The sequence below is a fragment of the Squalius cephalus genome (assembly GCF_949319135.1).
Source record: "Squalius cephalus genome assembly, chromosome: 17".
Classification (NCBI taxonomy): domain Eukaryota; kingdom Metazoa; phylum Chordata; class Actinopteri; order Cypriniformes; family Leuciscidae; genus Squalius; species Squalius cephalus.
Genome location: NC_137138.1, coordinates 12,577,975 through 12,604,994, shown reverse-complemented (window position 1 = coordinate 12,604,994; position 27,020 = coordinate 12,577,975). Strand labels below are relative to the sequence as shown.

Genomic DNA, 27,020 nt, shown 5'->3' with positions numbered 1-27,020 from the left:
TGAATCATTCAAAAAATTTTGTGTGTTAAATGATTTATAATTTATACTTTATCTACGAGACCGGCAATGGTTTTCCCCTTAAAATTTGATGAAACAAGGAATCATATTGTCCTACTTTTTAGAATAGCATTCGTGTTAAGAGTGCAATTTAAAATGTTGCCTACATAGGTAGCTCATTGGTTACTGTGATTGTTCCATGTAAGAGACGTGAACAGTAAATATAATCAGTAAACATTTGTTTACTGGGCTTTGACGGGCTGCTTTTGTAATGAAGCATTATGGGACATCGTTATTTTCACATCAGCATTAATCCGGATTCTGGAGCCCAATCACGTTAACTCTTTTTTTTTTATTCTGTAATTTTACATCAATCTATTGTTGTGTTTCCACGCTCTATTTCCTAAACCTCCATCTCCCCCTTCCTTTACCCCGCTCTCATCTTTTTCTTTCCCTCTCTCTCTGTGTTATCCAATCACACGTTAGATTCTTTAATCTGGTAATAGCACTGTGGAGGAATTACAAAATCCTAGAATGCTACAGTGCAGAGCTGAAGCATTTAAAGGGATAGTTCAGCCACTGTGTGTGTGTGTGTGTGTGTAAGGCTGATCTACATGTGTTATTGTTGTGTGTATGTGACACGGGTTCATCACCCTGTTGAGAACTGCAATTATTGTGATCTCTGTACCAGCAGTCTGTCAAAACTCCCCAAGGTGCACCTTTCTCTCTTTCTCTGTCTGAAATGCACACTTTGCACCATTTTCTACAGTATTTGCAGAACAGAGAAAAATACAGCTTACTTTTGTGCAGAAGCTCATATTTTCACTGTATCTGCAGTGAGGTCAAGAAGTCTGAGGCCACTAGTGAAAAAATGGGGGGGGGGGGGGGGGGGTACATGAATTCAGGCCCGGAGTGGGTAATCGGGAGAATTCCCGGTGGGCCGCTTCACTTTTGGGCCGGTCGAGGAATTTTTTTTTTTTTTTTTTTTTTTTTCACATTTCAATGTCACGTTAGTTACATTAGGCTACACACATTCCGCATTCTGACAGCGCAGCGCGCAGCCTCTGCATGGGTTGTACCATGTGAGGGAGTTCTCCCCTCCCCTCCTATAGAGTTGGTTGGGTCCATAGCCCGCCTTTTCCAAAACGTTTTCTCAGGTAGGCTACCGCGGCACCGCCGGCGCCTACCGATAGCTGGGCCGGCCCTACAGTAACGGTACGCGTCAGGGAGGATGGATGGGAGGAAGAGGCCAGGAGGTATGGAAGCTTTGTTTCCGCCACAGAATAAAACATTTTAAAAGATAATTGTGACTTTTTATCTCACAATTGCGAGTGTACATCTCGCAATTCTGACTTTATTTCTCAGAATTGCGTGATATAAAGTCAGAATTGCGAGATATAAAGTCAGAATTGCGTGAAATAAAGTCGCAATTGCGTGTTATAAAGTCAGAATTGCGTGATATAAAGTCAGAATTGCGTGAAATAAAGTCGCAATTGCGTGTTATAAAGTCAGAATTGCGAGATATAGAGTCAGAATTGCGTGATATAAAGTCGCAATTGTGTGTTATAAAGTCAAAATTGTGTGAAATAAAGTCGCAATTGCTTCTTATAAAGTCAGAATTGCAAGATATAAAGTCAGAACTGCGCATGATATAAAGTCGCAATTGCGAAATATAAAGTCAGAATTGTGTGAAATAAAGTCACAATTGCTTAAAGTCTAAGTGAATTATTATTTAACCTTTAGGCTACATTATTTGTTAACCCATGGTATTAATACAAACTACACAATAGTACGAGCTGAACTGTTGCTTCATTTATCCAATTTAGAAAAAGTGCTAATTTGGAATTCCACCATGGAAAAAGTGGGCCGGTCTTGGGCCTGAAACTCCCGGGCTGAAAAGTGGCCCCACTCCGGCCCTGCATGAATTTCAGGATTTCTCTTAGTATCTGCTTTGTTTCTGCTTTAATGGCAGCAGTCGAGTTGCATGAACTCCACAAGTTTGTGTAAAACATACTGTGCATACAGTATGATTCAAAGAACATCTTGTGTTTCGATAGAAGTAAGAACATCTGACCTTCTGTACAAATTACTTCACATTATTGCTTACTTTATTAGTGACCTAAACAGTTCACCTTAAACATTTCTTATTTATTTTGCACATTAACTTTTCTGTCAAAATGAAATAAAAAAAAAAAATCTGGATTTTCTGTGTGGTTTGGACTCAAGTCTAAATAGAAAGCAAAATAGTCTGGTCTATTTCTTCCTTTCTGTGTATTTATGCACCAGTTATTGGGATGCAGAAGCTTTGTGTAAGTCATTTTTCACAGAATATGTTATCCTCTTAAATGCTTATTTGTGCTGGTGCATATTTAAACAAATCATGACAAAAGAACCAATGGTTTGACATCAGTGACTTCAAACCTGCCACAAATAAATATTGTAGGCGAGTATGTGAACTGAAGATAGACTTTATATTATTCCTATACTAAATGTTGCTAAGCTGTTTGTTTTTTTCTATTAATTGCAAATTCAGGTTTGATGCTGTTATCCTAGAATCCTAATTGCTTATCTGATTAATACAGCTCTAAAGTGCTAAAAAAAAAAGAGAACAATATTAATCTAGAACAGGGTTTCTCAAACTCGGTCCTGGAGGGCCACTGTCCTGCACAGTTTAGCTCCAACCCTGATCAAACACACCTAGCTGTGAGTTTCTAGTGATCCTGAGGACATTGATTAGCTTGCTCAGGTGTGTTTGATCAGGGTTGGAGCTAAACTGTGCAGGACAGTGGCCCTCCAGGACCGAGTTTGAGAAACCCTGATCTAGAATATCATTTTAAAGAAACTGCCTTATTAAATAGTTTCAATGTGGTTATTAATCTACATTATTTTAACAGTAACTTGGCCCACTACAACTTGAAAACTGCTTCCTTGACACTATACGTACTAGTCACGTCTGCAACCATCAGAGCTTGATTCCTTTATCACTTCTAGGTCAGAATAGTTAGCATGTTTGTATTTCGCGTGTGTGTGTTTTACGGCGTAGACCTCTCAGTGTGACAGACAGGTGTGTGTGTGATAAACTTATTGCTCGGAGCTGATGGCAATGACATCTTGTTTTGCTCCCGTAGCGTGAGATGTATCTAGCGTCCGCGGTTATTGCCGGGGTGGCCCGCCACTCGTATATCATTGCTGTGGCAACCTGCTCGGCCCTGACAGGGGGGATTGAGAGGATGCGGTCGGCCATTTTGGTGTTTCTGCCGTGTCACGCTGTGGATTTAGAGAACAGATCGGTGCTTTATCAACTAATGCAAATGGGAAACATTAAATAGCTGTCAGAAGACTTGATACAGGGAGGTTTGGAAAACACGCATACGCTCAATCACTGAAATCATCCTCTCGCTCTCTCTCTCCTCACGCACGCACACACATACAGACTGCTCAAAATCCCCTCAGAGAGGCAGTCAGGATTGTGTTATTGTGTCTGAGCCGTGATTGCATTAGGATGTCATGGTCACTTTCGTTCTATCAAGAACTAACACTACATAACAAAAGCACCACCACAGAGAGAAACAAACGGAAAAAACCCAGGTCTCCTTGGATCGCACACCAGCAGTCTCTTAAAAATAAAAGCTTCAAACCAAAACAGTTTTCACTCTGATGCCACAAGAGAGCCATTTTGACTTGCATCATATTTTTTTAAAGAACTTAGTAAAACTTGTTTAATCTCGAGAGAAGCATAGGCAGAGTCAAAAATGAACATTCTACAGGTACCAAATGTGATTTCATATTTGATTCAATAGTACATAAATATAGTTCACCAGTTGGCCAGCACGACATGCACAACATTATTACTTTGTATAGATCAAATTTTAAGAATGATAGTCTGACTTGCTGATTTAAGTTATTTTAGCGATTCAAATCAAACTGTCTACTAAAGAAAACATTTGAGCGAACTCATTAATAATAAATTATTATTATTATTATTAGTGGTGAAAATGTTCGATTTTGTGTTTATTGTTATTATTTTTGGTGAAAATTCATTTGTTAATTTTTTTTATAATAATTAGTCCATGTCTTTAATTAATTTTATCGCTCCTAAAAGTTGACAAAACAATCAACTTTGTAGCATACATATTTAAAATGTAGAATTTAAAAAAAAAATCTGGATAAATGGACCAAAACAAAGTCTTTAACAAGTCTTTATTTTCATTACAGGGAAGTGTAGGATGGATTGTTTTGCTCGGTTGTTCTGGAGTGTGTTTCTATGTGTGTTAACACTCTTCAGATATAGATTCTATATTTTCTGTCAGCAACAAACATATGGTCCTCCCCTCAATAACAGTTATTGCTCTCTATAAATCAGTTTGCTTACATTGCAGACAATGTCCACTAGTCTAAAGAAGCTCTTTCCACCCGTTCTCATTTGCACTTTCTCTCTCTTTCTCACTCTTTTTCCCTCCCTCCCCCACTCTTTCTCGCTATCCTTTCATCTGCGGCTCAGTCAGATGACTATTTTTCCCTTTCATCAGACTGCCATCATGTCAAGCACTCCTGAACATCTGTGATGGTGGCTGGATAAAAGCGTGTGGTGTGCGAGTCCAAATGTGTGCGCTTGTGTTTGAGCGTGTCGCGATTGTGTATTTGCTTGTAAATGTGAATACATTTGTTTGTGGGCGTGCAAAAAATTGCATTAGCACACATTACAGTATGGAACTTCACGGTCCAATATGTTTGTCCATGTTTTTGAATATGGATGTGTTCACACTCCTACCTGGTGCTCTCTGTGTGGGAGTATTCATTCTAAAAAGAAGCATGAGCACAAAGCATTGGGATGATACAAACAAGACACTACCATTAATTCTCTTATGGAAAATAATGTGCGTTTTGTTTACATGTCTGGAACGAAGAGGAATGGGGGTGGAAGATGGAGAGAGAGCCATTGGAATCCTTTTAATATCTCAATTGTTTATCCTAGACAGCACTGAAAAGAAATTAAGGGCAAATGGAGACTTTTCTCCTACTTACATATATTTTTTATATTCTCTTATGAATTACTTTAGTTTCAAAAGAGATCTCAGTAATATCTCAAATGTTGCAATAGCTTAACCAAGATACCAAATAGATTCTAAAAGTGTGTGTCAGATTTTTCGGACACAAACTATCTGTTCTACACATCATTTGGTCGTGGATGAATCAGACTTTTCAAAAGATACTTTTTATTTATTATTTGTCTTAGATTTGTGTTAGAACTTTTTGAAAAGTATCTTATGCTCACAGAGGCTGCATTTATTTGATCAAAATTACAGAAAAATATTTGATTACATTTTAAAATAACTGTTTTCTATTTTAATATTTTTTTTATTACATGGCTTGGTTGAATTCTAATGTAGAATGCGGCCTGTTATTTCTTGATAACAGACCGCTGCTAAGTATAACACACATTTGCCATGAAAAACAGAGCGTTGTTATGGACGCAGGATTCTAACCGTAGAGACGGAACAGACTATTTTCTTTAGCGGAAGCAATACAATCGTTTTTAAACCAATATTTTGTGTCAAATTATTGATTTATTTGGTAGGTAGCCATGTAATAAGCGGGATAATGTTGAGCTTCGCTTCCGCTTCCCGTCGGGGTCCTGATCAGCCTGTCGGAGTTTTATTCGCTATAACAACCGCCTCGCTCTACATTATCCCTTACATATAATTTTCAGCATCGTTACTACAGTCTTCAGTGTCACACGATCCTCCAGAAATCATTATAATATATGCTGATTTGGTGCTCAAGTAACACTTCTAATTATTAATGTTGAAAACAGTGTTGCTGCTGTCATAGAGTGGGATATTTGTATATTTTTGTGTGAATTGTGATAAAATTTATTTAAAAGCAACAGAAATGATTTTAAATATTTTTGTGGAAATTATGATTATTATTATCCTTTTTAAAAAAAACAGCATTTATTTGAAACAGAAGTATTTTGTAACAATGCAAACGTCTTTACTGTCACTTTTGAACAATGTAATGCATCCTTGCTGAATAGAAGTATTAATTTCTGTCAAAAGAAAAAAGAAAAAGAAAATCTTACTGAGCCCAAATGTTAGATCTGTTATGACATGATTTTAGAAAGGGTTAAATAGTTATTTGTCTTTTGGTTAACATTATTTCCCCTATCCTTGGTTATGTCAGTCTAAAAGGAAAGTTATGGTAGTAAAAGTTCATGTTGCTGAAAGATTACAATGGCACAATGATGAAATGTTCACAGTAAGACCAGGAATGCATATTAGAAAAGTACATGTTGACTTTTAGTCTACTGAGCTATGAAAGAAACACTTAAGTGATAAAATTGTCCTCTGGTGTGAGAGAGACGGTAAGAGAAGGAGGGGCAGGTGCGAGGGCTGTGATTTTCTCAGTGTGAGCAGCACACGCAGGCATTTCTCTATTCATTCTAATCAGGATGAATCAGGTATGTTTGCCAGAGGATTACGCACCTGTACACACACACACACACACACACACACACAAAAAGTTTCCCAGGGAAGGATTACAAGTCAACAGAAATCTCTATTATGCTTATTTCAGTCAGGGGAAATCGTTTCCAAAATATCCCATCCAATTACGTCTGTGACAGTTTTATTAGTGAGGGAGAGTCTTTTTTGTGTGTGTGTGTGTGTGTGTGTGTGTGTGTGTGTACACACATGAAGTGACAGAAAGAGAAATGGACTGAGCATGAGAGAAACGTGAAGAGCGAGGGAGAGGAGCGCTTTAAATCACTGTGTGCTTTGAATCACTGTGGATATTTCAGCTCCTGTCACTCTTGTGTGGCTCTTTTATCCACAAGACACTTTTAGACCCTAAATCTTTCTCCAAATATCCCTGTGTGAAATGGAATTTCACACCCGTACGTGGTCGATTTCATGGGGCATGTCAGAACAGTTTTCCAGTTTTTAATAGCCATTTTATTATATATTTACAGTGCTTGTATTTGTTTTTTTGGCTTTTGACCCTTTATTTAACAGATACAGTGGAGGGTTACATGAAATTTTAGGGGAGAGAGAGCAGAGTGTCTGTGTCTGCCTGTCTCCAGCACAATTTTTTTTTATTCTTCTTTCTCATCATATTTATACATTTTTCTCTAGATTTCTTTTCATTCTTTGTCATCAGTTTTATATTTCTTTGTCAGGTTGCTTTGCTCTATTTTCATTTTTCTGTTTCAGTTGTATGCTGTAATGTACAATTTGTTTTTATTGCTGAAATAAGACTTTCTTTTCCTGCGTTTTGATTTGCAAAATCATTTGCCAAAAATATAACTTTTTTATAACAAAAAGCAAGCTCAGTCCAGGTTAGAAAAAGTAACACAAAAGTAATGTAATGCAATTGTTGACTTTTTAAGGGAGTAATACAATATTGTAATGCATTACTTTAAAAGTAACATTCCCCAACACTGGTGCTAACTATGGCACAACACTTCAGACACATTTTTTTTTTGTTGTTGTTTTTTTTTGTCTGTGTTTGTTGCAGAATTGTATGGTTTTCTTGTATAGAATGGAACAATTTTGGTTTTGAGCACAATCATTGTATAAAGGTTTAATGAAGTGAGAGCTTTACCCAGAATTTCACAAGATCAGCCTAGTCCAGCTCCTGCTGTGACCTCAAATGCTCACAGAAGCCGACTCAACTGTCACATAGACAACTGTGATAGGCATATATTCACCTACAATTATCGTCCTAGAATTTGCTAAAAGCATGAATAATGTTTATGAATCTGTCTAGCGTATGTTTACATAGAAAAAAAGAATGTAAAAGTAGTGCAGTGAAATGCAATATTCCCTTAATATTGAAATATTAATTTATTTATAATCAACATTTTTGTCATGATCATTACGGTGAATGTGGGATTCCTGGAAATGTAGTGCTGCCTTAGGAAAGTCAAAAATTAGGTATTTTAGGAGCCAGAGTAATTAAGTTACCCACCTTTTGGAGAAGCATTTGCGTTGGCAAGCGTGTATATGGTGCCTGGAAATGTTGCCTCCATTAGCAGCTCACTAGGTTTTGGAACAGAGCAAATATCTGCATATAATGTGAAGCTACGGAGCCAAGAGGAGCTGTCCATGGTTCTGTAAATGCTTATGCTGTTGAGTATCTGCTGGCTGCTGTCCCTGGTGCTGAAATCCACCTTCAGCAGCTTTAGGGCAGTTTTCACTTAATCTCCCGTTGTCACCGGCTCATGTGGTGCTCGTTTGAAAACGTCATCCAACCTGAGAGCGCTTTTCAAAGTGATTGACAGGCCAGTTAAGGAGTGAGTAAGCTTGCTTTCAGGGAGCCCTGGCTGATGTGTCTGATTATAGGAACTCGCAGATAGGTAGCTGTCATCCGAGTGGATTTGCTCGGTTAGACGTTCTTACTTCATGTTGAATGAAACTGACTTTTCTCCTAAAGCTGACGCCCAATTCCTGAATGTTTGTTGCAGGGTCACGTGATGGTCTCTCAGCGATGTCTGGAACGCTGCCTCACTTCCTGCAGGAGCCCGATGATGCGTACATCGTCAAGAGCAACCCCATCAAACTACGTTGCCGTGCACGGCCCGCCCTCCAGATCTTCTTTAAATGCAATGGGGAGTGGGTCCATCAGAACCAGCACACTTCCTTGGAGCACACCGATCTAGGAACCGGTAAATACGCACACTCTGTCCTTCTCTTTAGTGCACATTCTATCTGTTTCTGTCTTTCAAATACAAACATCCTGCAGTGTCTGATGGGAGAGTGGTGTCTAGAATTTCAAATCCTACAGCAGCAGATATTTGGCTCAACTTCTCCCGCCATTTCATCTTTCAGTTCACTGCCCATCAAACATAGTGTGCTATCTGTAAGAGCCTGAAAGAGACTGATTGTTGCATTTAGTGTTTGCTGGTGCAGATTTTGACAGCAGAAAGGACTGATCCAGTGATGCAACACAGTGAAATATTACTTTCATCCCCCTGTCAGATCAGTACTTGACCCAGCTGTGAATTGCTGCTTTATATTCAAAAACGTTTGAAAAGCAGCCTGGCTCATTTCAGGCATGTTTTTACCTTTTGTACTTATTTCTTTCATCTTTATCTGTAATTGATAAAAGAGACAACTGTTAGTGGCTGGAAATATTTACAGATTTTGAATGCTACCTCTATTGAAAGCTTTAAAATAGACTGCTAGTGAGGACAAAAGCTGACTTTTTGCTGCTTATGTAGACCGGAAGTCATTCACTTCCGATGGAGAGTGTCAATGTGAATATTTTACATAGTATGCAATCATCATACATCATATCAATCAATGTGCAAACAGTGAAAGTTGTCAGTACATTTAAATTTACATTTAATCATTTAGCAGATGCTTTTATCCAAAGCGACTTACAAATGAGGAAAACAAATGAGGAGAACAACAGAAGCAATCAAATCAACAATAGGGCAACAATATGCAAGTGCTGTGACTAGTCCCAGTTAGTCTAGCACAGTACATGTTGCAAGGTGTATATATATATATATATTAGAGGTGGGCATAGATTAATTTTTTTAATCTAGATTAATCTAGATTAATTTTGAAATTAATCTAGATTAATCTAGATTAAAATGGCTCATTTGAATTCTGCCGAAGGCATTCAGAATATGTGTGCTACCCAAATAAGGACTATAAAAGTAAGTCTTTGAGAACGGGTTTCTCAAGCCAGGTGGCGCATTAGACCAGGTGCTCATCTCCTGTTTCCAAAATGCATCACAAACTGCTTGAGAAAGCTGTTCTACTCATAGACTGTAAAAGGTTACTACTGTACTGTTACCGTACGTAGGCAACATTAGGTAGGCCTATGTTATTATCAACTACTATAGGTTATCAATTAGGGATGGGCGATATGGCCTAAAATCCATATTGTGATATACATTGCAGCCTCTTGCGATAACGATATTATAATAAAACCATTTCAGAACAGGTTACACAGACCCTGCTAAACAACTGCTAAATGTTTTTTTTTTTTTTTTTTTTTTTTTTTTTTGAAAGGGTGTATGTAGTTTTGAGAACATATATTGTGCAAAACTGTAAGTATACAACATAATTTTGCAGATAAATAAAATGTAAGTACACTAGCTGCAGAGACTTAAGTAGGTCTAATGTTTATTATGGCTTGGAGCTTATGAAACCCCAAATTTAAAATTAGAATATTGTCTAACTGATGTCTTTTCAGTTAAAAAGAAACACAACAACGATTCTTAAAATTGGGCGCTTTTAATAAAAAGAGATTATGTGCTACACCACTCACTAAGATATATTGGGAATAATACGCGCGCGCTGGTATTCAGTGATATGTTTCGTTTTGAATTTGAGGTGGTAGAACGGATTAGTCGTGTGTTAACTTACCGAACTGTTACCCCACACAGTCTACGTCGGACGGCTTAAATCCGAACCAAGTCCAAATAAGGGTTGCACCGATCTTTTTCACCAGCTTTCACTTTCAGCCGTGTTTACTTAAGATGACGACGAATATGATGCGTTGCAGCCGGGTGTTCCTCGCGGCCGCGGGTAGATTGCGTCATCATAGCTTGTGTAGCTTGAGCCAGCTCCCAACCCAACTTGGAGAATAGATTAACGGCGATATTTTTTTTATCGCGCGATAAGAGTCTCGCGTTAACGCAGCGCGTTAACGCCGATAACGGCCCACCACTAATATATATATATATATATATATATATATATATATATATATATATATATATATATATGTTAGTATTAACGGGTCATGTGTTGACGAAAAAGCTTGCAAGCTTCTGGAGGGCACATACGTCTGAATTAGTGAGTTTAAGTATGGGGGAGCAGACCCAGTGGTCGTTCTGTAGGCAGTAGGAGAACATTAGTGCCTTGAATTTGATGCGAGTGGCTATTGGCAACTAGTGCAAATTGATGGAGAGGTGTGACATGCTCTCTCTTCGGCTGGTTAAAGACCACTCTTGCTGCAGCATTCTTTATCCGTTGCAGAGGTTTGACAGTACATGCTGGAAGGCATGCCAAGAGAGCATTACAGTAGTCTAGTCTGGATAGTTCAAGAGCTTGGACAAGGAGTTGTGTTGCATGCTCCAATAGGAAGGGGCTGATCTTCCTAATGTTGTGCAAGGCAAATCTGCAGGATGTCTGTGAAATTTAACTGATCATCAATCAAATCTCAGAGGTTCCTGGCTGTCTTGGAAATAATTATGTATGACACACCTAGCTGAATGGAGAAGTTGTGGTGAAGCATTGGGTTGGCAGAGATCACAAGCAGTTCTGTCTTTGCAAGGTTGAGTTGAAGGTGGTTCTCCTTCATCCAGTCCGAAATGTCTATCAGGCAGTCAGAAATGCAAGTAGCTTCTGTCAGATCATCTGGCTAAAATGAGAGGTACAGTTGTGTGTCATCAGCATAGCAGTGATAGGAAAAGTCATGTTTTTGAATGACAGATCCTAGTAATGTCATGTAGATGGAGAAGAGAAGTGGTCCAGGCACTGAGCCTTGAGGCTCCCCAGTAGCTAGATGTTGCGACTCAGACACCTCACCCGTTCAAGACACCCTGAAGAACCCAGGTAAGACTTGAATCACTGGAGTGCGATTCCTGAGATGCCCATTGTCATGAGGGTTGAGAGGAGGATCTGGTGGTTAACCGTGTCAAAATCAGCAGACAGATCCAGCAAAATGAGTAGTAATGATTTGGAAGCTGCTCTTGCCAATCTCAGAGCTTCAATTACTGAGAGCAAGGCAGTCTTGGTTGAGTGGCTGCTTTTGAAACCAGACAGGTTGTTGTCCACCAGTAGAGACTTGGTTGAACACGACTCACTCAAGTGTTTTAGCAAATGGTAGAAGGGATACTGGTCTTTTTCTAAAAGTGCAATTTACAAAATTATATATAATGGATGTTACATGGGGTTAAGTGCTTTGAGCACTTGACACAATAGTGCTTGGATTGGTCCTTGTGCGGTTCAAACCTACAGCATTTTCATTATTATTCCACATCTTTAACCACTAGGCCACACCACCCCATTGAAAAGTAGGATGAACCTACTGCTTATAAATATAACATCAGCTCACATGCTGAAACCCCCCAGGCTGATCTCGGATCATCTGCTAAAATAAACATCCACCTCAAATGTGATGTTGCATGTGCCCAGCTTGCTATCTCAGCTTCCTCTCAGCACACTTACAGAGATCTTCTATCCGTGCCCGGCATTGGCTATTGAGTCTCAGCAGGTTGTTGGACTGCCTAATCATCTCTGTACATCTGTGAGGCTCCGTTGATTAAGACCAGGCTCCCTCGGTCCAGTACAGATATGCTCTGATCGCATCTCTCCGGCGGCAAAGCCGATAAATCAAACTCGGAGAGCAGGAGCAGCGGTGTCCTTGGACTGCCTGCGTGCCTGCTCGGATTATTTGTCCTGCTAGGCTGAATGGAATCGCTCACGGATGGATGGTTGGTAAATCTGTCAGTACTTTTGAAGTGATGCACTTTTGTGAAGACTGGTAAAGACTGTAAAACCACAGTGCGGGACAGGACGAGGTTGATGCGGTCAATGTGTCTCGGAGACATACATATGGACATAAATAAACCCATTTCACTTGCCTAATGTTAATAAAAAGGGTTTATGTGAATCAGTTGCACAAGTGCTGGACCATAAAACAGTGTCGTTCACGTTACAGTAAATATCACTCAGGGTTTGTTTGTTTGCGTAATTTCATGCATTTGTGTTCGGGCTCTGATTCAAGAACAAAGAATCGCAGGCATTAATAGAGATGTAAAAGGAAGGCTCCGGCTTTACCGCCTCACGTCAACGCCATCAGGAAGAGCGGCCAGCTTGCAGGTCTGTTTCAGAATGAGCCAGCTCTATTTCCTTCCTGTGGCCAAACACACAGACACAGCAGAGCTGGCCAACAGGACTGGACACCACTGAGATTCTCTGGCATACTAACAGAATCACGCAGATGCAGGACAGTGTGATCACCTCCCAAGTTCCAACATCATTCACAGCTCTGTTTGATACTAATGCAACTCTGTTTGATCATAAACACAAGCTTTAAAACCTGTTACTACAATTGTAATTTAATGTAGAAATGTTGAAGAAATAGTTCACCCAGAAATTAAAATTGTCATCATTTACTCACCCTCATGTCGTTACAAACCTCTATATCTTCTGTGGAACACAAAAGGAAGTTTGGGATGGAATGAGGGTGAGTAAATAATGACAGAATTAATTTTTTTGGGGTGAACTACTTCTTTAAAATCTGCATGATTGCAGCGTTAGACTTTTCTTCGCTATTGTGACATATCCAAGTAAAATGGTTTCTCGAATAAGAAAAAAATGCCAGTGAACATAACAGAGAAGAGATGTTGTTGCAAGTTGGAGGGGAAGTTCATTTTAATAAAGATTACTAGGGCACGTGAATTTAAATAGATATGCACAAATAAATCATTTATAATAAATACTGCAATATTAGATAAAAAAAAAAAAAAAGGCTTTGTCCATTTTTAATTCATGGTTACTTTAAAGGTCTTGATTTAATTGCCCCACTTTTTTCTGCACATCTTTAAAAATATAATAGTTGAAAAGCGTTTAGGGGCTTTTCAACTATATATATAATATATATATATATATATATAAATGGTGGCCTTTTGTAGATTGGTATGAGAATTGTTAGCATTGTGCGTGAGCTAAGAGAATGACGATGACTGTATTTTTTAGGGTGAAGACTGATGATCGTCAGGTGTGCGACCTTGCAGACACACCTCAGGTGTTGGGAGTACACTATGCGGTCAATGATTCATAATTCAGTCATGGTGTGTGTTCAGTGAGAGTGTGCATTGTGCACCTGTGCCTGAAAAAATGTGCTGGTTTCTTTAATAATTATGAGCACTGTGGTGGCGTTTATGCTGGAGCTTCATGAAAATGTATTTGATAGTGCTCCGTGAGCTGCTGAGGTTTCAGTTGCTCGTGTTGCCTGGGGCGATAATCCTCTTGGCTGCAAATGACTGTAATGTTAAATGTATTGTTCTGCCATTATTTACTTGGCTGCTGTATTCCAGGTCTTTTGAAGTTATTTGATAGATTTTTTTGAGCAACGATTTGAAAGTGAGAAGCGAATCAGTGAACACGTTAATTTGGTTCACAATTTGTTCATGTATCAGACTGATTCAGTTGATTTGTGTACTTACTAATTCATTGATTCTTGAGTTAAAATTATTTCCCACACAACTGCTATTATCTGCTGTACGAGTGAGTTTAACTTAAGAGCTAGATCAATGAATGAACCATTCTTTTGAGTCAGTTCTTTTTAACGAACCAGTTGATTTTGTTCACAAATCAGACTGAACTTTTTTAATGATTGATTCTCAAATTAGACTAATTCACTCTGCAATTGGAGGTTGAATTGTTCAGCTTACTGATTCATTGATTCAGTTACAGCAGTTCCAAATTCAATTATTATTTACAACACAACTTTCTCCTGTAAGTGAGTGAGCTTAAGAGCTGATTCAATGAATGAATCATTCTTCTAAGTGGGTCCGTTTCAATAAATCAGTTGACTTAGTTCACAAATCAGACTGAATAATTTGTTAATGATCAATTGACTGATCAATTCTCAAATTGGGCTAATTCATTCTAGAATTGGAAGTTGGATTATTCAGCTTACTGATTCATTGATCCTGTTACAGAGGTTCTTGAGTTCAAAATACAATTATCTATGTGATCACCAAACTGCTGAAAGTTCTTTTTTAAGTCTGTTATTTTAATGAACCAGATTTATCCTTTTCACAAATCAGACAGAATGACTCAATTTTCTGGGTGAACCGTTCCTTTAAAGGTCCCGTATTATGCCCCTTTTCACAAGATGTAAAATAAGTCTCTGATGTCCCCAGAGTGTGTATGTGAAGTTTCAGCTCAAAATACCCAACAGATCATTTTTTACAGCATGTTTAAATTGTCATTTTTTGGGGCTCAGAAAAACGCGCTGTTTTAGTGTGTGCCCTTTAAATGCAAATAAGATGCTGCTGGACGACACAGGGGGCGGAGCTTCCTGTCTCTCAGGACAATTTCATCTCACAAATGATGATAATATCAGAAACTCTCAGTAACAGTGTTCAGTTCGAGTCGGACAATAATGCCTACCGAGTCAGAGTGCTGTATAGAGATGAAACAGGTATAGTTTAGTAGTTTAATTACGGTTATTTAACGTATTTGTCATCTGCTTGTATGTATCCATTATTTATTAATAGCCTACAAGTCTGCTGTCTGAATGATGATCAAACATATACTGATGAGTTTAATAAAGTTTATTGTACATCACACAAAAGATGAAGCGTCAGTTTTACTTCAGAAAATCACCGTAAGAGCTGAGTAAACACAGTAAGTTATTAGAAGTGCGCAAGTACATCAACGAATTTCGGTAGAGTTGAGGGAGCATTCCTGTGGGCGGAGGTTAGTCAAAAAACGGTTTTAATGACGTCATTAAAGAAGGAAGTAGAGGGATGTAGTCCAAACAGGCCGTTCGATGTAGTCAACTTCTGTTAAATAAAATATCTCGCTTGGCATTGAACTTTGAGCTTTATAATTTTACAGATATTATTTATACTCTAACAACAACAACATTACACACTAACTAAAGTTTGAAACATGGGATCACGAAGAACGGGACCTTTAATAAAGCCCGGAACTGAAATCGTGTGTGTATAGATATTCGAAAAACTGAATGAAATATTTTCTTTTGGCCACCGCAGGAAGTGCCTCTCCGGCCAACACTCAACCTGTTGTCATGGTGATGGAAATGGGCTGAAAGAGAGCAGGAGGGCAGGGCAGAGCAGAACAACAGTCAACCAGAGCAGCATAACCCCACTGCTCACTGATCAATACAGATCACACGGCTAAAGCTTCTGATCCTACTACCACTGAGAAAGAAAGATAGACAGACTGAGAAGAAAAAAGAAAAGAGAGAGGAGAGATTTATTAGGAGCGTGATAACGATAGAGATCTGCCAAAGGAGAGATTTAAGGAGTGGAACGAAGCGATGGGCGGAGAAAGATGGAGGGTGAGGGAGAAATGAAGGGAAAAAGGGTGACATTACTGAGATTTAAGGGGAAGAGGATGAGAGGATGCAAGAAGTGGATGAAAAGACTAGGAGGAAGAGTTAAAGGGGTAGTTCACCCAAAAATGAGACTTCATTTACTCACCCTCATGTTGCTTCCGATCCTGTATCACTTTTTTCTTCAGTGGATCACAAAAAAGAAGAAATTCTGAAGAATGTTCACAAAGCATATTGTGATTAAGGTCTTGTCAAGGTCATAAAAAGTATGCAAACACACCATAAAATAGTCCATACAACCTGTGCACTATATGTAAAAACCATTTAAAAAAAATGTTTTTGTCTTTTCAGAGCTTGACAGTATCATAAAGATCAGCTTGGAATGTCATGGTGAGGAAATTTAATGTCGTGCCGAATTATGCGACCCACAGAGTTATGTGACCCTAGTAGGCGCTGTATTGATCTAATCCCAATCCTAACCCTACTGTCCTTACATTATGTGTACAGTCACAAAATTCGGTGGATCACAGAATTCTGTATAATGCCAGTAAATAAACTTGCGACAACATCAGTATTATTGATAACACCAGGGTGGGGGGTTGTATATAATTTGTGGGTATCAGGGAGACACTATTAATTCGGGGGTATTGAAATTGCTTTCAAATTCACGCTTGCACAAACTCTGTGTATAGGGAGCGGCGGTACTGAGTCTGACCACACATTTTACAAGATAAGATATTTGTCAATGATGCTCAGGATCTGTTTCGCTCGAAATACCCCACCATCGTCATTTCAGCCATCTCCTCACTCTCATCTCATAAGTGAAATCTAACTTTCTGCTGCAACTCTGCAGCTCGTGCTGTACATAGCAGAGCAGACGTTTTCAGTTTATCACTGTAGCGTCTGTTGTCCAGCTGAACTAAATGTTTTTTATTTCTATGTCGGCAGTGCCATGGTGGGCAAGTAATGCAATTGGTCTACATCCAAACACGACGTAACACCAGTAACACCTACTACCGCAGCATGCCTAGCATAAACAGTCTAAGAAATATCTGCTTTTGTGTTCCACCTAAAAAAAAGAAAGTCAAAAAGGCTTTGATCAGCATCTGGGTGAGTAAATGATGACAAAAATTTTCATTTTGTGGGTGAACTGTCTATTTAAAAGGTCACTGTATGGTGAACATCCAGTGGGCTGATGGGTAAACAGGAGACAGATAAGAGAAGACACTTGGAAGGCAACTTCAGAGGGAGGGAAAGAAGGACACAGCAAGAGATGGAGGGTGAGATGGTCCTCACCTGCTGTTCGGCGACTGCAAGAGGGATTGACGTCCAAGCATTCTGCATTAAGATCACAGCTAGCCCACTGCGCCATATCATCTACCGCCAACAGAGAAAGACAGACACAAGACCAGATGCATTGAGATCAGAGAAGGACAAATACGATGAAGAAAAAGAGAAGAGAGGGAGTTCGAAAGAGATGGAGGAAGGGAAAAGAAAAAATGCATACCCTTACGAATCCTCAGGGCTGAATGCGCTATACATGAGCGAGTGAACAACAGCAAAATGAGCTGTAGCTGCAATCCAGGATTATAAACAGTAACTGTTTAGACTCCTCACAGACATGTTAACAAAGGGCTTTGATTCAGGATTAGCAGTTGCAGTGTCAGTCAAGACGTCTAAAAGGGATTTGAGCACGGTTTCAGTGTCACGTCGCACAAATACGTCTGTAATGCAGTTTGAAGCACTTCCCGCATGTGTCAGTGACTAGCATCATTCATCTACATGGTCATCTGCAGTTGTTAATCTGTTAATATATATATACTCAGACTCACATACACACTGTGTGTCTACTGGATCAGAAGGTTCACAGGGATGGCACAGATCTCAGATGGCTTGAGATAGAGCTCAAAGCCAACAGACGGACAATATCCACACACACACACATACACACAGCTGCAGCCCGACGGCTGCCAGCAGTAGGAGAGGGATCAGATCTGTTGGTTTCTGCCAAGCCCTAGGAGAGAGAGGACACTTTGGATGAGGCATCTCTGGACGTGCTGATCCAGACACTGAAACATTGTTACTGTTGTGAGAAGCAGATTCGGTTCTCCAAATCTCTCCCAGACCTCTCCACTGCCACTCAGCAACAAGCCACAAGCCAGATCTCGGCACTGACACAAACACTGCTCTATCTCCAAATGCTGGAACAGGAAAAGAAAGGAAAGGAGGGATGAGGACCATGGGCGAGCAAAGACCAACAAAGCTGCCACTGACTCTCTCGGAGGCTCCAACTCTGAATCTGGCATGAAATGTACAATGGAAAAAAAAGTAGGATGAAGACGAGAGCCTGCTTGGAAAGCAGAGAAGGAATACTTGAATGCTTTGGGACCAGGAATTAGAGGATGAAGAAAAGGGAAAAAAAAGAGGAAATTGACTTATTTTTTCTTTCTCTTGGATGGAAAAAGCTTCAGTGTTTTCAAGGTCAAACACAGCATAATAGCAGTGTAAATGTTTGAACTGAATAGATTTGCAAAGCTCTTGATTGTGAGAAAGACATTTGAGTGTAATAACTGGAATGAGGTGACATGAAAAATTTTTTTTTTTTTTGAATAATAGAAAACATTTTTTTTTTCTGATATAAAAATGTTTTCAGTTTTGAAATAAAAATAAAAAGGCTTTACATTTTCCACACTAGTTTACATATAAATCAGTGGTGGGCTGTATTTAGTGTATTTAACTTAGCAAGCCAGGTTGAGCTGAAAAAGAAACTTCTTCATTTCCAGAAACCATTGAACATTGACACAGCACTGGAGCATTGACATTGCATAAGCCTGACTGCTTGTCAAACATAATGTTTTTAATATTGCATGAACAAATCAAATAAGACATTCCCAGCGATGCATGTAATCACAAGAAGCAGAATTCCGCTTAGAACCAGCACAGGATCCAAAAGAGCTCTGTTCCTGATGGATGCTCAGACATTTCAGCAGTTCATTGTTGGCACAGAGCTTGGCACAACTTCAGGAATACAAGATGTTTGTGTGTTTACATGTACAATACAAAAAATAAATAAATAAAATAACAAACTCTCTGAAGAAGCCAAGTGTGTATTAGAGCCACTCCAGAGAGCAATACAACAGGGTTTTGGAAGCACTATAGATGTGTATCTGGGCTTCGTAGTTAATCCATGGCCTCAAGGTCTTTGGCAGCCATGACGGGATGTCACATTTGGTTGGTTTGTTGGAGATTTTCTACTTTTTACTCTAATGGATGCATCAGAAACAATGGGTTTACTATCACATATGCCAGGGCCTATGTGTTGCCTGTAAGGCCACACACAACACTGGCATCAACTCCAGCGCTCTCCATATGCCTCACATTCATAATAATTAGTCATGCTTTACTGTTTTCTACTTTTCTTTGTCTGTATACACACACTCTGTCTCTGTCCGGGGACTGAAATGATGATTTATATGGTTTATTTAAAGTCAGCGGTGCCTCCTGTGAAACCGTTTCCTCGGTGGTAACACTTTGTCCGAGCACTCACACTCACACTCAAGCTTCTTGTTGTTTAGTTCCAAGCTTGGCTTGGGCATCTCGATTCCTCTGAGTATCTGTGGATGAACGCTGGAAGGTTCCAGTTTCTTGGCTGCATCCCCGGGGACGGAATTGGATGTGACCGAATCTGTATCTGAGGCGCTGTGTACATATCTTCTTGCCAATTGCAATGAATTGAGAAAATGTACCAGCTATAAATATTTCTTACAGGCTTTAAAAAAAATAAAATAATAATAAATATATATATTTATATATATATATATATATAATAGTCTATATATAATCTATATGTAGATGTATATATTATGTGTGTGTGTGTGTGTGTGTGTGTGTGTGTGTGTGTGTGTGTGTGTGTGTGTGTGTGTGTGTGTGTGTACAGTACAGTGCAAAAGTCTTAGGCACGTTAGCATTTTCACCCGAAAATCTTTTGGTTTTAAGACAGTTATTTTTATCTTTTGCTATAGTGTGTCAATAGGAAATATCAGTTTACATTTCCATTTCATTTTGCCATTGATTGTAATAATCCAATGAGATTTTTGTATGCACAAGGAGTCTTACAGCACCCGGTGCTCCACACAGAGATCTGATCTCACCGTCATCGAGTCTGTCTGTGATTACATGAAGAAACAGAGAAAACGGAGACTATTTTTTTTTGGTGATAGGATAGTATCAGAAAGGATAGGGCTTTATTGTGATAGGATAGTAACCGAGGTGGAGAGAGAGGGGAGACTGATTCGGGAGAGGTCCACGAGCCAGGATTCGAATTTGGGTCGCCCGAAGCGCAATAACGCTATATGTCGGCACGCTGCCCGGAGGTTATCGGTGCCGACACAGCTATTACTATTTATTATCTTATTAGATATTATTATTATTATTATCAATGTTGAAAACCTCTCAATGAATCTTTAATGACTCTTTAATGCAATTTATTTGAAATCATTTGTAACATTAGAAATGTTGTTACTGTCATTTTTGATCTTTTAATGCATCCTTTCTGAATTAAAAATATTCACATAACATTTACAATACAGGTCAAATGATTGACTCAAAACAACCTAGGAGCAGAACTGAGAGACTATAAGCAAAGATGACTAAGCATTGCTGAGCAACTGCCATCGAGACAAATGGGAAAGCTGACGGACATCTTTCTCCAGGTGTTATAGACCTTCTTGATCTCAACAGTTATTTTTCCCAGGTTATTTAGAGGTCTAATTTATCTCAGTATTTACAGCCTGTATAACCCAGAATGCAGCTGTACAAGTGTTTCATTTCATATTATCCACATGAGACTTGACTAGGTATTGCAGGCTATGTATTCGGCAACGTCACATTATCCTTTGTACGTTCTGCTCTCTATCGCAACAGTCAGCAGGGGGATTGTATTGGATGTTTTGTGCAGGTATCTGGAGCTGGTGTGCTTTATTCAGAGTGTCTGCCTCCGCTGCTGCTACTACTGTCTTTTTTCCTCCTTTTGGCACGGGAAACTCCATTTCTGTTCTGTCAGTTGTGCTCTGTTCCCTACAGGCCTGTTTGAAAGATAATGATTCAGATTTAAAGGATTATAGATGCTTAGAGTCCTGACCTGACTCAGTCTCCCTTTATTTAGCAATACCCTTTTCATTTCAAATCCTCTCTGTCTCTCTCTCCCTCATATCTCACAGCCAAGCGTGGTTCTCGGACTGAGCAATTTCGAATTGATTTTCCATTGCTTACCTTAATATCATTAAACACGAGTCTCATTTTCTCTCAGCAGAGCAAATACACCCACAGAGACCCACAAAGAGACTCGCATTAAAGCCGCCGTCTGCGTCAGAGTTTCAGACTTGTAATTCTCCCTCCGCTCACTCTTAATATAATTGTCTCTCTAATTCACAGTACAGTTTCATTAAAAAATGTTTTCACTTTTGTAACCATTAACTCGCTCTTCCATTTCGGGTCTCTCTTTTGCGCTGTGTGTCTTGACTCGACGCTCACCGTTAGGGGAAACATTGCACTGGCTCATATATTTTGGTTGCATTTTGCAAAGCTTTCTGGGTTTTGGCTGTGAGAGGAGTGTAATCCACCACCTCAAACGCCGCCTGCATAATTTAATGTTTGGTCGACTCAACAACAGTACTAAAATTAGGCTTATGACAGGAAGAATATATTATAGAGCATTTTGGGAAGAGAGCAGCCAGGTTGGAGAGGAGCCTGAGGAATGCTTTTAAGAGCTCCCTCAAATTCTCTATTGGAAGACGTGCATTATTCTTTAATATTTCCCTGTGATCCTGCTTTCTTACTCATACCATCTATAAGGTCTTTAATCGATTCCTACCTGGTCGTGGTTCTTGCAGAATCACAAGGGCTTGGTAAGTTCATTAAGGTTTTGTGATAAATATCCTGCAGAATTCTACACAAACGAAGCCCTGTTGGTCTTATGCAATATTGGAATTAGAAGGAAAAGAGCGTTGCGGTACAAGCAAAGCTGTTTATTTGGAGCACCAACCCTCTCAGGGAATATGGCTTAACTGGCTTTTAATTTTAGTGTCTGCTATTCGTTAAACTCCATTTAAAGCTAGTTTGAAACTTTTCATGTTGTAAGCTTTAAAGTTCTATTACAGTTACATTTAAGAGGTCATGTCTTTTTAAATGTAATACCATCTGATGATATCATTAATTTCTTTCAATCAGAGTAGTGTGTATATGGGACCAAAAAACATTCAACCAAAGATTAAAATTCTCTCATAATTTACTCACCCTCAAGTAGTTCCAAACCTGTATGAATTTCTTTCTTCTGCTGAACACAAAAGAATACATTTTGAAGAATATGGGTTACCAAACAGTTGATGGATCCCATTGACTTCCATAGTATGAAAAAAAAAAATTCTATAGAACACACACACACACACAAAGAAAATACCTAAAATTCCATTGTGTTTACCTGTATACTCTGTTGCTAAAAAAATATGTAAAATGCCTTGCATGGACTTGTGCACAGAGCCTTGAATCAGTGAATCGTGCGAGAGAGAAGCGTTAAGGAAAAGTTTTTGATTATTCAGTTCTCTGTGCAAACAAGATTAAACATTTTAACAGGTTACACTGCTGTTCTTTGGGAAGAGTAGCTCATTACTGGAAATGCTGCATTGTTTTGGAAAGAGTTGAGTTGCTGCAAAATGCAGTTAAGTAGTAGCAACACTGATTACTGATTTACACAGCTTACACACAAAATTTGAATCAAGTCGATTTTTTTTTTCTGTGCAGGACTGAAGATCCGTGAAGTGACGATAAATGTGTCCAGACAGCAGGTGGAGGACTTCCATGGACCAGAGGACTACTGGTGTCTGTGTGTGGCCTGGAGTCATCTGGGCACCTCCAAGAGTCGCAAAGCCACTGTCCGCATTGCATGTCAGTCTAATCATAGTCTGTTTATTTTTAATCACTTCCTACTTTGAATTCTTAAATTTTTTATGATATTAAAATTAAATAGCTTTTCTTTTCTTTTTTACAGCACAAAATGAAATTGCACGAATGTCATCTGCTATTGCTAAAAATAATCAGATAGTATCAGTTTTAGTATTATTTATATACTATTATAGTATTTATTAATATGTTTATTAGCTTTTATATTAAGTTTTATGTGATTTTGTCATTTTTAAAAGGGGTCATAGCCTGGATTTTTATTATTATTAATTTAATATGTTCCGTGAGGTTGATTTATAATCTTAATAAAGTTTTTGCACACACACACACACACACACACACACACACACACACACACACAAATACATATATGGTTGAAAATAATTGTTTTGTTCTATCTATATGTATATGTATATATATATTAGGGGTGTAACGGTACACAAAAATCACGGTTCGGTACGTACCTCGGTTTTAAAGTCACGGTTCGGTTTATTTTCGGTACAGTAAGGGAAAGAAATGCAAACATTAAACTGCAGGTTGTTTATAACTATAAACTTTTTTTAACAAGTTGTTTACACTTTTTTAAACACTTTTTAATAAAATATAATAAAATAGATATAAAATAAAAAAAGAATAAGAAATAAAATACTGCTGCAAAGTTCTCCACTAAATAAAATACTCTCAGTCTCAAACCAATATCACATAATAAAATATAATGAAAAATATAAATAAATAACTATGATTACAGTGCAGGGACAGAAAATAGCCCTATATTAAAATAATATTAAACAAATATATTAATGTATTATTATTTTTCAATAATCAATCAACAATCAATTTACGATTTTTTTTCCCACTTTTTTAATAATTATCAAAATAAAATATAGTCCAAAGCTATAGTACAAAGCTATTATTACCAGAGCATGTGATCAGAGCAGGTCATTTTACCATTGTTGCCAGCATGACTATACCAGCTCAGCAAACAGAAATCTAAGTTACTACTGAGAAATTTCACCTTATTTGAGCGGACTTTGCTTTTCCAGTGCGTGATCGGTACATGATTGGCGTGTTTGGGCCGTTAACGACAGAGCAGAACGCGCAGCGCAAACACGGACTCGAACATTGAGCAGAGAGCGCAGCGGGCCGACACACACACGCGCGCGCGCGCACGCCACGGAACGGAGAGTGCGGCGGCGCACACGAAGCGGAAAAGCTTTTTTTCGCCCTGCAGTCTATTTCATTATTGTTACAGTGACGACTAGTGGTGGAAATTTTGATTCTTTCCAGAGACTCGTTCATTTTCAGTTCGTTCACCAAAATGATTCGTTCAGACTCGTTCACTGATTCGTTCAGTGACAATTTCTTCATATATACTGCAGCAGGTGGCGAAAAAGAGTGTATTTTATGATATGTTTTAACGAACGTATTTACTTGTTAAAAAAAACTGATTTGGCTTTGTTAAAATTTGTGCCTTATTTACTAAATTAATAAAATAAGTCTAAATAAGAGGTTCAGATGACCAAAACAAGGTTTTCTTGCATAATTAACATTTTAATTGTTTGGTCAGACATACACATTCATAAATCTGGGATTATATTAAACGTTGAGTTATGTTATGTATGTTAAATATGATAAACAATTATACGCACACCTATAACTGCGCTTTGAATGAGATTGAATCACATGCTAAATGACCGATCTACCCAGTACTCTCATTCACGAACGAAAGTACCAGTTTGATCAATTCGTTCACGAACGAGATCTCTCTCTCGTTCAGACTCAAAACAGAGCGATCTCGGTCAGTGACGGGCGTATTCGTTCAGTAGATCCAACCAATTACATGCCCCTTCACAGCCCGAACTGAAATGCTATTTACTAACGTTACGCAAATGAGACCTAACCAATACTGTCATATTATTTGGTTTGTTTTAGTTTTTAGAGAAGTGCATATGACATGAATAAAACGTAATTAATTCATTTTTGATCATACAAAATGAACACAAGTAGTAAAGTAAATTTTTCAAAGTGCAAAATACCACAAAACTAAGTCTAAAACACACAAACAAAAGAAAAGAAAAGCAGGTAAAGAGAAGTGTAAATTTAAATCAAGTAAACCGTCAAGTACAAAATGACAATGTTAATTTGTCTTTGTTATATTTAACCATGCTTGCGTTATTAAACTGTTTTCATTACAATGGTAAAGTGTTAATTTCCTTCTTTGATGCAAATATGCTGACTACACAAACCCATCTCTATCGGTTCGCCACCATTATCGTTCAAACAACTGGTTCTTTTCGTTCACGAACGACATGTACCAGTTCGTTCACGAGAAGATCTCTCTCTCGTTCAGACTCAAAACAAAAGCAACTCGGTCACAGTCAGTGAAGGGCGTATTCGTTCACTACATCCAACAAATCACATGCTCCGTCACATCTCATACTCGAACGCTATTGGCTTGAGGTTTAGTCATTCTTGACAGGTTGAAAACACAGAGCTATCCAGTTCACTGAGCTGCGCATGCGCTGCAATAGCGCCGCGCGGCGGTGGAGGGAGGAATTTCAGTGAACGAGAAATATGAGTCAATGGATTACGTGAACGAGAACGATTCGTTCACTTAAAAGATTCGTTCAAAAAGAACGATTCGTTCACGAACGTAACATCACTAGTGACGACGGGTAAAACACGGGTAAAACCAGAGAATGTCTAATAGGAAAAAACATAAGAATCAGCTGCAGGGCGGGATTTGCGCTGAACGCGGAGACTTCCGCCACTTAATATGTTCGTGTGGAAACACGAAAATGTACCTATGTTCCGCACACAAAATATTGCAGTCATTCGGTACACACGTGCACCGAACCGAAAGCCCTGTACCGAAACGGTTCGGTACGAATACACGTACCGTTACACCCCTAATATATATATATATATATATATATATATATATATATATATATATATATATATATATATATATATATATATATATATAATATATGTATATAGGAAAAAAAACAAGATTTTTTTTTTTTTTACCTTTATACCTTCAACCTCAGTTAAACGACTGAATGCCAGTGGGTGCATGGGGCCCATAGTTCGATGATAAATAACTATTCGTCATGTCTTGCTCCTGAGGCAGTCATATGCAAATATATTTGCCCATATTACATCACAGATAGTGCAATATCAAAATGATATGATTTTGGAGCTTGATTAAATAAATGCCTTGTTTGTAACGAGGAGCACGTTTTAAGCTATGAAACTTGCAGGATATTTTAATGGTTCAAATACCTTTTATATGTTAATTTTGTATGTCATGACACCTTTAATAATTCTATTAAGCTTTAATTTATATTTATTTCAGTTTTAGTTTTAGTAATTTTACCCCCGGTTTCACAGACAAGGTTTAAGCCTATAGTCCCAGACTAAAATCCATATTTGAGCTATTTTAACTGAAAGCAACTTTCTTTTTCGTTTCCATATATAGACCTGAGGAAGAATTTCGAACAGGAGCCACAGGGGATGGAGGTGCCGATCAATGGCATGATTGTTCTACACTGCCGCCCACCTGAGGGAGTGCCTGCAGCTGAGGTGAGTGGGTCACAGCGCCCCCTACCTGTCTGGATGTGTGATAGTTTATTCTATGGAACTAATTTTAAAAACACAAATCAATCAGTCAATGTTGATATTCAGTGCTCTGTTTGTGTTTTCATGCCTTATAGGCATTTGATAAGTATGCTTTCCCACATATTAGGGATGAGTGGGGTTGTAATTATGAGAGAGTATGATGTGTGCATTATCATTATCGTAGTCAGGGTTCTGGAACGATGACATATTCAAAAGTGCATTTGCATGCTCAGCACAGGCTCTACTATGCATTTACATGTGTTTGTTGATTTTTCAGAGGGAGGGTGGGGGGTTAGAAAACACCTTCGCATTGCATTAACTTAGAATATTTTTGTGTCTGTTTCAAGAACTTTCTCCTTTCTTTCTGTGTTTTTTCCTTCTGAAGAATG

The 27,020-nt window shown here is 38.6% G+C and overlaps 1 protein-coding gene across 5 annotated transcripts in view; it reads left to right on the top strand.

Moving 5' to 3' along the window:
- Positions 1-27,020, top strand: part of unc5da (unc-5 netrin receptor Da) — a 231,989-nt gene that overhangs the window by 147,653 nt on the left and 57,316 nt on the right. For all 5 annotated transcript variants that reach the window (XR_013824019.1, XM_079898688.1, XM_079898690.1 and 2 more), the window contains 3 exons: positions 8,462-8,662; positions 22,849-22,992; positions 26,492-26,595. Coding sequence is in view for 4 of the 5 variants with exons in the window: in XM_079898688.1 (XP_079754814.1) it covers positions 8,462-8,662; positions 22,849-22,992; positions 26,492-26,595 (449 nt within the window). In the remaining variant the exon portion in view is untranslated. The remainder of the gene's footprint in view (positions 1-8,461; positions 8,663-22,848; positions 22,993-26,491; positions 26,596-27,020) is intronic.